The 16,555-nt window shown below is 32.3% G+C and overlaps 1 protein-coding gene across 3 annotated transcripts in view; it reads left to right on the top strand.

The window, feature by feature from the left end:
* Positions 1-4,046: 4,046 nt before the first annotated feature.
* LOC145327251 (MFS-type transporter SLC18B1-like) overlaps positions 4,047-16,555 on the top strand; it is a 38,840-nt gene continuing 26,331 nt past the window's right edge. The window contains exons 1-5 of one of the 3 annotated variants that reach the window (XM_080170835.1): positions 8,259-8,314; positions 9,271-9,398; positions 10,634-10,679; positions 11,442-11,491; positions 12,836-12,909. In XM_080170835.1, coding sequence (XP_080026961.1) covers positions 9,300-9,398; positions 10,634-10,679; positions 11,442-11,491; positions 12,836-12,909 — 269 coding nt within the window. In that variant the 5' untranslated portion in view covers positions 8,259-8,314; positions 9,271-9,299. Of the gene's footprint in view, positions 4,581-8,258; positions 8,325-9,270; positions 9,399-10,633; positions 10,680-11,441; positions 11,492-12,835; positions 12,910-16,555 lie in introns of those variants that run through there. The other 2 variants (XM_080170836.1, XM_080170837.1) reach the window with 2 other exon arrangements.

The raw sequence follows: 16,555 nt of genomic DNA, 5'->3' as shown, positions 1-16,555 counted from the left end.
ACATTTTTATAAGTTTCTCCATAATCAATTTTATTAAAAATGAAATTATTTCGTTAAACAGTATCCAATTTTTCGTCACATTTATTTTTGATTAGACATAAAAATTATCATTCTGTTTATTAAGTTCTGACACTATACAAGTGTTTATGTTCATTTGTCATACTATGTAATTTTATAGCTTTGCTTTTATGGATATGGTCATCCTTGTTAACCCAAAGTCTTCTTAGAGTATATACAATTCTCTGGTAGTAACTAGAGAATAGAATTCAGGGAGTAAGGGATAGGGAAAGAAGTTATTTGATAATTGGTTAGTTTTATCCTCATATAAAAGTAACATTATTTATGTTTGTCGGTCAGTCTGTATGGACGGACCTTCATCAACCCTTTAAAACAATATTGTACTCCTTCAAAGTGAAGCAATAAAGATTGTTAACACATACCGCGGTGGGGCTAACACCACCCTGAAATTTAACTTCATTTAAAACTAAACGTGTTGCTATATCCACGTAGCTTAGTTTGAGTAACATCTAGCATTCATGTATGCAATTAATAAAGTAACAGGATCTGTGTGTGTCTGTCTGTACTGTAGGATCTCGCTAACAGCTGAACTAAAATTAAAATTAAATGGGGGGTCGATTTAATCCACCCAAAAATATTTATATAGAATTTCATTTCGATGGCAACTAAAGTTTCAATTAATTATATCATATTTTTTTCAATTCCTATGATTCAGCAAATGTGACTTGTTCTAACTTTAGATGTAAATACGTTAAACATAAATTATAGACTTGTAGAGTAGCTGCACCGCGGAAGGGTTAAACTTTACTATACCGATCCCTTTATTAATTAGCTTTACTTTCGATCAACTGAAAATAGTTGCCGAATGTGTACGCAGTTTCCTGGGTGTTTCCTCATCCTAGCTCAATATTTACTACTAGCTACAAATCTTCAAACTTCCCTTAAACAAATCAAAATTTGAATGTATAAACGATTTATACATTATACATTATAAATTTGAATTTTTTAAATTTTGATTTTTTTTTGTTAAGTTTGAAGCTTTTTTTAGCTAGTAGTAAATATTGAGCTAGGATGAGGAAACACTCAGGAAACTGCGTACACATTCGGCAACTATTTTCAGTTCATCTTACTTTCATTTTATACTGTGGCGCAACTTGAGAGCAATTGGTATTTGCACTTTTATATTTTTTTGTGCTCCATAAGAAAACATGAAGAAATGCTGAATTTTCCAGTAAAAATTTTATTATTATTTTTTTTGAAAAGATCAAAGGAACAAAAGAAAATTAATTGGATTTTCAGTATGGATTGGAATTACAAAAATTACAACTGGTTTTGATCCATGCTGAAAAATATTGTATTACAGACAATTTTACTTGAATATTAAAATAAAAAAGATAAAAACAATACCAGTTTTGTTGAGGCTAACAAAACTGGTTTTAATTTTATAGATTTTCATTTTAATATACAGGGAAATCTGTCTATAATACATGGGATAAATAAATATTTGATTTTTTTGTGTTATTAAGTCTTATTTTGCATAATATATCAAAACAGGGGCAAAAAGGAAATTATTTATAGATTCTTTAACAAAATATTTACACAATCTTCACTTCATTATTATTTTGTTGTAGTTGTTTACATGTTGTATAATACTAATATTTACTTATTCATTTTATCATACTACTTGTAAAATTTAATACATGCCGACTGCTTTTTGGACTATGTACTATGTACATTTATTTTATCAATACATTTATGTCTTTAAAAAAACTAACATTGATGAAATTAGTTTCCTTTCACGTATTTACAGGGTGGGGCACATAAATCCGGACTTTTTAAAATTTTTAAACAAATGAACATAAAATCGTCAATTTTAAAGATTTTATTGAATTTTAAAAACTGCGAGGCAGAATAGGTATATGACTATTAGATTATTCAAAAAAATGGCCGCCAGTCTCATTCACCGCCTCTAGCCGCCTCCTAAACCGCCAGCATGCCAAGGTCAAAATGTACCTTTCTAAGCTGTCAAAGTTCTCCTAGAAAGTGGCTATGAGGGAGGTCTTTGTGATATGGGCACGTCTATTGGTGCATGCTTCAAAGTAGCACCAGGCCCAAAAGTCCATTGAATTAAGATCAGGCTGCTGGGAGGCCACATTTCCTTAGGATCGTGAGTAACCGCAGGATCCAAATTAACCCAACTTTCAAGCTACTCTTAGACATGGAGGCTCTTATTTGGACCACAGTTGAGCTAGAATGACGTTCTTTACCTTTTTGGAAATGGCATGACAATTCAGCTACGGTTGACAACGCAATCTATAGTCTAAAATGAGTTTTGAAGTTCCATATGGGACGCTGAAATCGAGAACCGAGAAATTTTCACAATTTTTCACGATTTTTGACGTTTTTGACATCTCTAAATCTGCCACGTTTAATTTTGCTGTATCTCCAGCAAGTTTTATAACCGTACCTCACCTACAGATGGGCTGTGGTCAGATTAAGTGGGACCTAGTTGAGAATCAAGATTAAACCATCGCGTGCATTTCGAATCTGCCTTGTTGAACATATTCGAAATATATATTCCCAATCGTCCAAAATTTTTTTTGTGCTAAAAGGTCATTACCTAAGCTTTTTATAGTGGGGTTAAACGTCCTGATTGGTCAAGTAGTTTTGACGCTATGGCCGTTTAAAAAAAGTCCGGATTTATGTGCCCCACCCTGTAAATGTTTGATTGTAATAAAAAAATTTAAAATTACAAAGAAAAATGTCTGTTTATATTTTCAAAGGCTTTAAAGCATATGTCCCTCCATGACCAATGACCAATTGCAAAACAAAAGATAAAAATATATATATTTTTTAAAGTTCTATGTTTATTTTATTAGTTAAAATTACAGTTTCATAAGTTTCAATCACTGGTTCAAGATTAGTTTTAAGTTTGAAGAAAATACACAAAAATATCAAACTAAGTTTAAGATTGTAGTTTTCATCTCTATGAGAAATGTGAATGCATGTATAATTATTACCAGATTAGCGGCGTTATTATTATAGAATCAAACTAGTCACTGACAAATTACAGTCAAATATCACAACTGCATAAATTCTTGGCTTTTTTCAAGTTGTGAAAATAAATACCCTAGCTCAAACTTCCTGGCTATAACCACATTAAACATCAAAATCACCCCTTTTTGAAACTGAATAGTTCATTATGAAATACTTTATATGTCAATTTAAATTTGCTATTAATTCCTTTGACTAACAAAAATACTTAGCATTTATGTCACTACCTAAATTTATTTTGGGATGCAAAACAATCTTTTCTGCTCTTTTCATTCATCACAATCATTTTTATTATTTTAGTAAGAAATAATAGTATGACTCCATGTATGATTGGTATATCCAAATCAGTTTGGATAATATGAAAGGCTTCGAATAGAGAATGGTTAATGAGCTAAATAAATTATTTTTTTGTGGTTGTCTACAGGCTAATATAAACACGTTGCTGATATGATTGCTTTTGAAATATAGTAAATTTGAATGATTTTTGAGATTGTTTTTTAGTTGTAACGCCCATATTTTAGGTTTGAAATGTAGAAAATTCATCTGATTTATAAAAAATTGGCTTACAGCACCAAAGAATGGGGTAATTTTTATGGGAAGGGTATATTTTAATATATTTTTTTTTTAATGTAGGGTGCCTGCGATTCAACCCCTTAACAACATCAACAATTTGGCGTAGACTATGTCACACAAAAATTGCTTTTGCGTTGCGCTATCTTTCTATATATCAATCTACACTCTAGGACAAGAAAACAACATTTTTTTTGACATATAAACTCATTTTATCATAAGCCAATTACGTGAAAAACAACAAAAATTATCTTAAAAAGTATGAGAAAAAAATCGCACAAGCCAACAGCTTGCAAATCTGAAAAGTACGTTCATTGACACTTTATGACAGAATTATTATTATTGTTAAAAATATGCATTATTAAAGTAAGCAAAAACGCTTAAAATATGTAATATATCATAGTAAACCCCAATTATTAGCCCACATGTTGTTAATGTTATTACACTGAAAGATGCACACAAGATTAAATTTGTGTAATGTGAATCAGTTTGCTTTTACATTTACAGATTGCAAGAAGAATTATTTACTATTTATCCCTGCTTTAAAAAAAAATCGAAAAGATTTTCACACTTACAAAGTTACTCTGCAATCTGATGCCTAGATAGATAGTTGACAGAAACAAAGATGTGTTTAACAAAATCATCTTGATTAATTTGATCTTTAACACTTTATATAAAACTATTTTATATAAAAAGCTGGGACAATTTAAATTTGTGACATTCTATAATTAGAAGTGAAACTAAAAGGATAAATTTAAACCATTTTTTTGTGATTTTATTTAGTGATTCTAAGAAAGTTTAAAAACACTTTTAAATCCAAATATTATGAGATTAGAACCATGTTGTTTCAAAAGCTATTAAATTTTGTGATTGTTAATGTGGGAGAGTTCTTATCAGGGGTTGCCTATACCCTCCCATTTGCCATATTTCCAAATCAGGTAGGGTTATACATTTTTAAAAGCGAAGCTTTTCTATAATTAGGGTCGGACTGTACGTCAGTCCGTCTTGAACGGTTAGCTGTTTTCGTTAATTTAAACAGGTTAGAGTTGTCCTATTGATTTCAAACTTTGTATGATGATTCCTATAACAGTTAGGTACGATACTTATACATTTATATTATGATTATTCAGTTTTGACACTCTACAAGTGTTAATATTCGTATGTCCTACCGTTTCAGAGCTTCGCTTTTACGCATGTTGTCATTCTTGTTAATGTAAGGCTACTTTATAAATTAACAAGCTTTTGCGCACCTAGAATCTAGGGAATTTGTATTAAAAAATACAAATAGCCTAAAACCATACTAAGCTAAGACCTATATAAAGCTTCCCTAAAATGGGAAAATCAATCGGTTTAGAAATTAGGGAAATCTTAAAACAAAAATCCTTCCTACTTTTTATATTAAGCAATTTTTTGGAATATTGATAGCCTTTAATTAAATAAAGTAGTAATGTTTTTTGCCTGTAGCTTAAGGTTTCGAGACTACAAAACTGATTAATATTTTCTATGTTATGAAAGCTTCCGGGATGATTTTTAGATTAAGGTCTTATAATGGTTTTAGGCTATTTTTATGCTTTTCCTGCCCTAATGCAGATCACCTAGATGCTAAGGACACATTCGCTAGTTTACAATAAAGCAAAGAAAATTAGAGAGACGCTATAAAAATTTGGACTTTTATAGCCTAGTTCACAAAAGACATAGATCGACCTCTGGAAATTTTATGTCGATCTAAAGAAGCTTTAGGTCGACCGATTTTATAAAGACATTTGTTAGTTGTACTTGTTTAGGTTGACCTACAGAATAAATCGGTCGACCTTTAAAAGTTAAAAAAAAATTTGGGGAGGGGAGGTAATTTAAATTTTACTAAATATTTAGTTTTAAAAATGCGCGCGAAGCGCGGACATTTTTTTGTTTTTTTTTGTTAGGGATTTTTTATTTTGGGGCGGATATTAACCCCTCCAAAATTGTTGGGGGGGGGGGGGGGGGTAAATACCCCCTCCTAAATGGTTGGGGGTGTCTAATTCGTTTAAGGGGGGGGGGGGGTAATCCCCACTTTACCCCCCCCCCCTTGGACGTCTTTGACATGAACGTCTGATTCAAATGTCTTGGCTAACCAACTAAATATAAATATTAAATATACGAATATTTCTTGAAAAGTCTTTGTCTTTTGAAAATGTAATATAACACAAAATAAAACAAGGATGACAACATCCATAAAAGCAAAACACTGAAACGGTAGGACAAACAGACATTAACACTTGTATAGTGTCAGAACTGAATAATCAGAATATAAATGTATAAGAGTCGATGCAAAATTGTAAGTAAATTTGTTGAAAAACTGCTTGATACAGAATAATGTTTATACATTTTTAGGACTTTATTATAGAGTTGCTTCGCTTATAATATTGTACTTTATTGTCCCAGGAATCAGTATACTAAAAATCAGATTAATCGGATAATTAGATCACATAAAAGTTTGTTGTTAAAAAAGTAAAAAAATCAACATGTTTAAAATGGACGTACGGATATTTTGGTAATGATTATAGAGTTGCTACGCTTTTAAATCGTACCTAACTACTTGAGGAATCACCATGCAAAGTTTGAAATCGATAGGACAATTCTAACATGCCTAAATTAACGAAAAAAGCTATCCGTTACGGTCGGACGTACGGACGGACCGACCCTAATTATAGAAAAGCTTCGCTTTTAAAAATTTCCATAGTTTGTTGCTAAGAAAGCATATTAACCTTTAAGTATTGACTGCATAATATTTGTACATTTGATCAATTCTTTATTAGGTGTAAATCAATGATAAATTATGCGTTAAGCAAACGGATAAATCAAGTAGTAGCGAAGCTCTTTTTCTTAGAAATTTGTTATGAGAGCTACAAAACAATTTTTACCCTCTTGGGTGTTATAAGGACGGTCTAAAAAAATTAACTATGTTAGATCTAGTTTTTTTCTTTTTTTCGATTCTTTTATTTTCACTCCAATATTACATGGACATCTATAATACAAAGTAGCTTGATGTCTGTCCGTCCGTCCGTCTGACCGTCTGTCCGTCTGTCTGTCCCTTAAGATCTCGGTAACCACTGAACCGATCGGATTCTACTCTTCAGGGTATCTACCTATTGGTCCTGTGGTGGTTTTAAGCTATTTTCTTGGGGGGTGGGACACCCCCAACCCCCCAAAAATGAATTCCCCTCTCCCCTAAATTGGGGGAGAGTACGGTTCGGAGCACCAGAAATTTTTTTATTTTTTTTTTGTTTTTATTTTTTTAAAAACTACTTCATGGACCAAAGCCCCTAGAGGCTAGAGGCGAAACCGCTAGTATTAAAATAAGACAATTGATGTACATTCCCAATAAGAATTATTAAAAGTCTCCAATGTTGAGAAGCCAACGAAAAAGAAACGTTATTATAAAACTTTGGGGACTAGTGTAATAAACATCCACTGTCCTCTTCCTCCTTGATGATAATCTCTATCAATCGTCACATTAGTATTGTTGTATGCAGTTGTTCTTGTTATTTTTATTTTATTTCAATTAGAACTACTTTTTTTATAAATTAAGAAGTGAATATCCTATTATAGAAAGTTACAGATGAGCTTCAAATAGGTCCTACGACAAACGTAGGAGTCCCAAACGTCGGAGTGGACACTTAACTTAACCTAACCTATTTTAGACCATCTTATAGGTTTTTTAAATGCCTAACCCCTGCGGGGGGCTTATTTGTTCATTCATATCTTAACCTAACCTAATCTGTATAGAAATACTTAATAAAATTAATATTTTAACACTCCTGCGTTTGTCCACTCCGACGTGTGGGACTCCTGCGTTTGTCCTGGAACCTTCAAATAGATCAAGCGAAGGTTTATAACTATTTTTGGGGAGGGTATCTCCTCCCTCACATAAAGTGCCCCTAGAGGCTTATCCGCTAGTATAATATATAATCACTTTTCTTCTACAAGATTGTAACGTCAACCAACCGATAAATTCCAAATTGATAAGTAGCTTTGCTACATAAAAAGTTTAAACAATGCCGATAAAATATTCAAAGTCAAGTACTTTGTAAATGATTTGTAAACAAACAAACAAGTACTTTGATTTTGAAAAATCCCTTTAATTGATTATGAACCATTGACCCCCTCCCTCCCTTTTCATTTTTCTAAACAACCATGTGTTTTGGAGTTTTCTTTAATTTTGGATTAGGTTAAGTAAGGTTTGAGCAGCCCGGCAATAAAAACCAATACCTTAGAGTTTTGGGCGATTTCCCTCAAAGTATGTCATTGAGCACACAAATCCCTTCTATACCTTATTTTAAAAGAAATTGACTGAAGGGATAGGAATATAAATCCCTTCCCTCTCCATTTTAAATTTATTTTCTTAAAAATGAAGAGGCGGTTCGTTGTTCGATATGTGCTGTGAGGAAAAGCACCTACAATATGTACAAGCTTCCAAAAACATAAGAATGGGCACAATTAATTTAACCCAGAATTGCAATATCCATATCTCTTTTTCATTGAAAAGTGGGGGGGGGGGGTGGTGGTCCACAGGTGAATATGAATAATACTTTGGAACAATGATAATAAATTAAAGAATTATATGCACTCTGAAGTACTATATTCAGTATCAGAAAGGATACAGACTTTGAAATACAATATTTCAGTTCAACAAGCGAGTTTGAGTATATTTATTGAAAACATAATTCTCGAGGTGTGTGGGGGGGGGGGGGAGTTAATTTTAGTAAGAACTAAGAGAGGTGAATTTTTATTTAAAAATTAAAGGGTGCAATGTTTTTTATCCCCACCCTTTCTCGCTCTCACTAAAAGCCACCTTACAAAAAGGATAATATGACAGGAGTATTATTGTGTTCAATTTAGGTTGCTATTTTCCTTGTCATTTATTGGTCAATTCGTTCAACCAGTAGCAGGGAAGAGAATGGGGTAAAAGGAGAATAAGGGGTCGTTATTTAAGCCCACTGAGCTACAAGTTGCTATTTATTAAAATACATGATAATTTGGTTTAACAACCACGTAATAATAATTCCATTAATAGTTTTTTTAAAGCGAAGCTTTTCCATAATTAGGGTCGGTCCGTCTGTACGTCCGTCCGTCCGTAACGGATAGCTTTTTTCGAAAATTTAAGCATTTTAGAATTGTGTTATCGATTTCAAACTTTGCATGGTGATTCCTTTAGTAGTTAGGTACGATTTAGAAAGCGTAGCCACTCTATAATCATTATTAAAATGTCCGTACGTCCATTTAAAACATGTTGATTTTTCTTTCTTGTTTAACAACAAACTTTTATGTGATCTAATCATCCGATGTATCTGATTTTTAGTATATTGATTCCCGGGACAACAAAGTATAATGATATAAGCGAAGCAACTCTATAATCAAGTCCTAAAAATGTAAGTATGTCCTTAAACAATATCCTGTATTTAAGCAGTTTTCATCAGATATACTTACAATTTTGTTTCGTTCGACTTTTATACATTTATACCCTGATTATTCAGTACTGACACTATACACATGTTAATTTTCGTTTGTCCTAACGTTTTAGAGCTTCGCTTTTATGGATGTTGTCATCCTTGTTGTAAAACAATTATAAATATACTCAATGTTACATAGCAACTGGATGATTCGTATACAGAGTTATCATGGAGTGGAGGAAAAAACTGAACCTTGCTATTCTTTTTACCGGAGTTATTTTATCTGCGGTTTCCTATACTATGCCATTTGCTATATTTCCAAATCAGGTTATTTAATAAGTTTCTTCGTATTTTAAACAGTTTTCCGCGGATAAAACGATAATATGCTTGATTTTTCAGTATGGCTGAAAACTAGTTCTAATTTAGTGGATATTAATCGGTTTCAAAGCCATACTGGAAAAATTTTAAACTTCAAACTGCATTTAACCTAATTATTGCATTTTTTTTTAAAGTCAAAGATAAAAGAATAATTAAAATCCATTTTAAAAACCGAAGATTCTCTACTATTTGCAAAGATTAAATTCTTTAGATACAAGATACAAAATCAGATCAATGACGGCTAAGCTATTTAGAACACGATTTGCGTTTCAAGAAAAAATGTTTTGTTAAAGTCAGATGTCGATTGGTTTAATAAAAAGCGCCGTTTTCGTCTGTAAGTATGTCAGTGTAAATTGAAATTCTAGACACCATGGAAACTGTCCCAATTTTGTATAACTTTTTCGGAACATGTTCCAGTTACGTCATATTTTTCTTTCCCGAAAAAGGGAAGGGGGAAAGAAAAAAAAGGGAAGGGGGGAAGAAAAAAGAGATGGGAGAAAAGGGGGTTTTCCCCATCTCTTTTGAAGAGATTTTCTTCCCCTCTTCCCTTTTTCGGGAAAGAAAAATATGACGTAACTGGAACATGTTCCGCAAAAGTTATACAAAATTGGGACAGTTTCCATGGTGTCGAAATTCTAGCATATTGTAAGTCTATTTAACGCAAATATTTTTATTACACGACAAGGACAATTATATAAAAAATATCGCATTAGAAACTAAGTAACAACGTTTATAGTATAAGCAACAATCAAGATCTAGTCTTTTATTTGACATAATATGTCAGTCTTATTTTCGGAGATACCATAATTATTCAGTAGCTCCGCTTAATGTAAAGCTTTGCTTTCATGGATGTTTACATTCTTGTAAATCATATTTAGAGAAACGTTTATAAATAAATTTTAATAGTTATTTCTCGTATCGTACTGTAAACAGCTTTCTGCGGATATTGAATGTACAATTATAAGATTAAAACCAGTTTTTTTAGCCCCGAGATACCGATGGCACGGACTAAAAAAACTGGTTTTAATCTTATGATTGTACATTTCTATATTCGTAGAAAACTGGATATAATACGATGCTAGACATAGTTTTTTCGTATGGATGATTACCGGTTCCTATCCACCGGATTCGAATGAATACGAGAAATAAATTTTAGAAATATTTAAATAAATATATTGTTTTAGGCATTATCTCGGGGAGTTAGTGTATCACAATCAGGCCTCGTACTAGGTAAATATTTTAAATATGGATGTTACACCAGATTTTCATTTTCTCCAATAAAGTGAAACTTGCAGCAGGCTTAAATATCGATGCCCCCATGTACTCCTTTTGATTCATTACCTCCCCTCATAATGGATGAACGAACTGACCAAAAAAGAGTTCCATGTTAAAATGACGAAAATTATTCCCCTGTCATAATATCCACGTATATTCTATATCCATTTATAAATTTTAAATTAGTAGCGGGATGTCTGTTTTTACTCTTAAACGGCAATTTTAAGAAAGACTGGTGCTAGATTAGTTTGGAGTTATTTCAGTTGGCTTGGGGGAGGGGGGGGGGGGCTGGCTGTAAACTAAATCATTTGACCAAAAAAATGCATCTCAAAGACACACCAAACCCCCTAAATTTTTATTAATCAAGTGTAAATAAATAAATTATTTTTTTACAACTTTTTTGAAATGCAAGTTCAGTTTTAAAAACGTTCCATGTAAAATTATGAAATCACATAGCAACTACTTTTCTGTGTAATAATTTTGTAATTTTTATTCTCTTTGTACATTTTTCATCTTTAAAATGAAGCTGTTTATAGTGCCTATAAAAAAATGACGTCATACAATACAAATGACCAATAATGAGGCAATACACAGACTAAATTACCAATGGCAGGCCAGTATATTGTAGGCCAGTATAACGTCTTTTTTATATGCACTATGAAAACTTCTTGAACATTTTTACAAGTTTACAATTTTATGAATATTATTTAATTTTAGGGTCAAGTTATATCGTCACATTTCTATGCACACCAATATGTGGAAAACTGGTAAGAAAAGTTTTTTTTTAAGCAAAGCTTTTCTATTATTAGGTTCTGTCCATACGTCGGTCAGTCTGCACGCAACGTTTAGCTCTTGTCGCTAATTTAAGTATTCAAGAATTGTCTTATTATCCTCAAAATGTGCATGATGATTCCTATAACATTTCAGTTAGATTTAGAAATCATAGCATCCTCCTAAAAGAAATCCCCCCTTTAAAACTAAAATTAAAAATGGTAGGGGGGATCGACTTCCACCCCCACTGAAGTGCAAATGGAGGCCTCTAGGAGCGTAGCAGCTAGCTATAGATAAATTACTATTTATAAAATTCTTTGCTTTTTTTACAATCTACAATACCTCTTATTTTCATAACTTCTTATTTTGCAATAAATGTTATCTTTTTGCTTGGGAAAATTCCTCAATTAAATCCATGTTTATTAAATTGAATTTTGTGCGGAGTCTTGAAGAATTTGGACGCACACAAAATGTTCAGGGACACAATGATAAGACAATTGATGATATATTATTCCTATTTCAAAATTATAATGTGCGAATCTATTTGTCAAATATATCACTATTCATGTTTATAATAGTTATTTATAGTATCGTATAAAAGACAGTTTTCTGCAGATATTAAAATGATAAATTAAAAGATTAAACCGAAACTGTTAAGATATGGCATACGTGATTTTTAATTCGAAGCCATACTGGAAATGATTTTACACGTCTAGTGAGTGAGGAGACAAATAAATGAAGTCCATATTAGCAAACTAAATTTCCATCTGTCAATATATCCACGTTTACTATATCCATTTTTAAAAGCGAAGCTTTTCTATAATTAGGGTTGGTCCGTCCGTACGTCCGTCCGTAACGGATAGCTTTTTGCGTTAATTTAGGCATGTTAGAATTGTCCTATCGATTTCAAACTTTGCAGGTTGATTCCTGTATTAGTTAGGTACTATTTAGAAAGCGTAGCAACTCTATAATCATTACAAGAATGTTCGTACGTCCATTTTAAACATGTTGTTTTTTTACTTTGTTAACAACGAATTTTTATGTGATCTCATTATCCGTTTGATCTGATTTATGGTATATTGATTTCTGGGACAACAAAGAACAATATTATACGCGAAGCAACTCTATAATCAAGTCCTAAAAATGTAAGTATGTCCATGAACATTATCCTGTATCAAGCAGTTTTTCATCAAATTTACTTTAAATTTTGCTTCGACTCTTATACTTTTATATTCTGATTATTAAGTTCTGACACTATACAAGTGTTAATGTTCGTTTGTCCTTCCGTTCCGTTTTAGTGCTTCGCTTTTATGGATGTTGTCATCCTTGTTCTATTTTAGATAGGAAGATTTGGAGTGAAGCGTATCTACCTTACTGGAATCCTTATCATTGGAATTAGCAATATCATATTTGGGTATGTATTTAGTTGTTATGGAATAAAAAAGAAATAAGAGAAAACTAACGCATTGTGTTTAAGGTTAACGCGTTGTTTAATGCAAGTTGATTCGTCCCTCGTCTATAGAGGTGCTTTACCCAATGAAAGGGTTGGGTTTTTACCCCACTACTTACATGTTAAGATATAGACTGCGTTTTAGCTTTTCTGACAATTTCCTTAAAAGTGTCATGTCAAGCATAAAACCCTTCAACCCCCTTATTTTGAAATAAATTGAAAATGAGGTTGGGTAGTTTTTCGTTAATTTGTTTAGGTCAGGTTAGGTTATGTTGTATTGGGAATAGGCTAGCTCAGTAGGATTAGGTATATGGACAAAAAAAATAAGAGGCATTTATGTCTAGTGTAATCCTTTTTTTAAATCTTGGGTATATAGTCCCTTTCGTAACATCGCACCTTATGGGGCGATTCTTCGTATTTTTCACAGTAGCTTTTCTCATCTTTCTAACCCCTGCGGGGGGCTTTAACCCTGCGGGGCCAATTACCTAACCCTGTGGGGCAATCACCTAACCCAATATAACCTAACCTAACCTAAAATAACCTATAAAAAGAAATTTAAAAAATACGACGAATCGCCTCTTATGGGGCGATGTTACGGAAGGGCTATTCCCAAAATCTTTTTCCAATTCATAATCAAACATCTAGAGGTAAGAAAAAACATTTAAGCTATCTTATTAAAGTTCAGTTCTTTTTCCCATTATTGTGTCTAGTTCAATATATATATGTGCGTCATGTGGAACAAAAATAACAAAACATAGGATTAGATCAAAATACACAGTTTAATGTAAATTTTATATACCAATTATCCTGATAAAAACTGAAACAGATAAGATTTCTGTGTGTATGTCTAAAAGTGCTAGAAGATATTTTTAATCGCTGGTAGGGGTTTGTCTGTTTTTTTTTATGGTAGGTGATCTGATTGACTCTTTCATTCTATCACCGTTTTTTCGATTAAGGGGCTTTAACCTAACCTGACTAAAAGTTAAACAATAACACACAAAACGCTATCCATACTTATTTTTAATTTCATTTCAAAATAAGGGGGAGGATTCTTTGCTGGACTGGAATGTCATAATATCAACGAAGTATATTCTACATCAATTTTCTATTTTTCGCCACAAGCCAGCACTGATAGAAAATATAAAAACCTACTTAGCACATAAATTGTTAATTATAGGTTTCTCTTCTCTTTCAATGAGACAAAGTTTTTTTCCTATTTTCTGTATTGTTATCCAGGGAGAGAGGGGTCATTGGGTTGTTTATTACACTAGTCCCTAAAGTTTTACAATAACGTTTTCATATTCCTTGGCTTAAGAACTTTGGGGACTTAAATTTTGATTAGCTTGCTCATTTAGTTATGTGTCCAAACGTTTAAACCACTAATTATAATCTACAAAAGGGGTAATTTTGTGTATCATTATTGGGGATGGACATCAATTTATTTGCCATTGTCTTATCCTTTTAGAGTCCTGATTGTTATTTGTACTTCTTGTATGATGAACTAAAATTTAATTGCCGAATGTGTACGCAGTTTCCGCGGTGTTTCCTCATCCTATCTCAATATTTACTACTAGCTAAAAAACTTCAAACTTCCAAAAACAATTTATACATTATACATTCAAAATTTAAATTTTTGTTTGGAAGTTTGAAGCTTTTTTGTCCTTGTATGTTAAGAGATATAAGTTTTCCGGAATTTTAATGTAGGGAGTAGATTTGAAATCTGCATCAAATTTTAAGGATTTTTTATAAAATTCGTTTTTTGTAAAATTCTTTATCTAAAAGCGAAAATACATTTTAAGTTAATTAATTTTGACCAATAGGATAGGTGGATTTTAAACTACCTGCGCTCTAATTGGTTGAATGATGTACGACATCCAATAAGAGCGCATATTTTTTAAATCCACCAATCACAGATGCCAAAATTAATTAACTTAATTTGTATTTCCGCTTTTAGATAAAGAATTATACAAAAAACGAATTTTATAAAAAATCCTTAAAATTTGATGCAGATTTCAAATCTACTCCCTACATTACAATTCCGGAAAACTTATATATCTTATTGTATGTCCTTCTTTTCATTCTGCTTAAAATTCAGCTATCATCCTGTTTTACATTTTAGCTTTAAAGTGTAGAATTTACACTGATAGACTTTTAAAACCGCAGGTTAAAAAAACATTCTAAATTATTGCATTTAATGCATATTTATTAACATAATAGTTTTTGTCAAGCATTTATTATAAAAGTGCATTATACGTACTTTGAAATTTTCTTTCAATACTACATGTTTTCTTTAAGAATTAATATTCACAATTGGGTATAGTCCCTTTCGTAACATCGCACCTTATTCTTCGTATTTTTCACAGTAGCTTTTCTCCTATTTCTAGCCCCTGTGGGGGGCTCTAACCCTGCGGGGCCAATTACCTAACCCTGTCGGGCAATCTCCGAACCCAATATAACCTAACCTAACCTAAAATAACCTATAAAAAGCCATTTTAAAAATACGACGAATCGCCCCATATGGGGCGATGTTACGAAAGGGACTATTCCCTCACAATTGAAGAGAGGATAATTAGTACATTCCTTTGAAGAGTTAGCTTTGCAAAATAGCTTTAAACTTTCACAGTTCCAATACGAATCTTTCCTTAAAGCAGGGCTCAGCAGCCGCACATAAAACCCAAATTCTAAACCCACTTGTGTGCAAAAAAAAATATTCCGAAATTATGGATTGTCTGTTTAGAGACAGGTTTAAACATCCAGCCGAATTTAAAAGTTATAATATGACGATATCACTGAGAGGCTTAAACGCTGCTGCCGAGCCTTGCCCAAAAGTGTATCTGTCTAAGCCCTATATTTAAACGATTTGAAAGAATAACATAAAGTTGATGCATTTAATTTAAGAAAAATGAATTAAAGAATATGTCATTGTGATCAGGGCTCTAAAGGCATAGGACAATGGCCAAGAAATTGATGAACTTCCCCAATGAGGATTCACAAGAATATCCCTTTTGTAGATTACAATAAGTGGTTGCTGCATTTGGACACTCAACTAAATGTACCAACCATTCAAACTTATTTAGGAGTTCTCAAAGTTTTAAAGACAACGAATAAGAAAAGGTTATTATAAAACTTTGGGGACTAGTGCAGTAAACAACTAAATGTCCCCTCCCTTCCTGCAATGTGATACATATGTTGTCATTCTTTGTTTTTAGCATTAAACTAGAATTAATTCGTTTAAATTTAAAAAAAATTAAAACAATGCAATGTTTAAAAACACGGATTTTTTTTTTTTTTAAACAAAACTTATATATAATACAAAGTAGAATGATGTCTGTCTGTTTGTCTGTCTGTTTGTCTGTCTGTTTGTCTGTCTGCCTGTCCGTCCGTCCGTCCGTCCGTCCCTTATGATCTTGGTAACCACTGAACCGATCGGATTCTACTCTTCAGGGTTTATACCTATTGATCCTGTGGTGGTTTTAAGCTATTTTTTGGGGGGGTTGGACACCCCCAACCCTCCCAAAAAATGAAAATCCCCCCCCCAAAAAAAAATTCTGGGGAAACTACTTCACACAAATTATTGGCGGCAGCACCAAAAATAGATTTTTTTCTTCTT

This window comes from Acartia tonsa, chromosome 8 (assembly GCF_053477335.1).
Source record: "Acartia tonsa isolate MP-2025a chromosome 8, ASM5347733v1, whole genome shotgun sequence".
NCBI classification, from domain to species: Eukaryota; Metazoa; Arthropoda; class Copepoda; order Calanoida; family Acartiidae; genus Acartia; species Acartia tonsa.
This window is presented reverse-complemented; position numbering and strand designations above follow the sequence as displayed.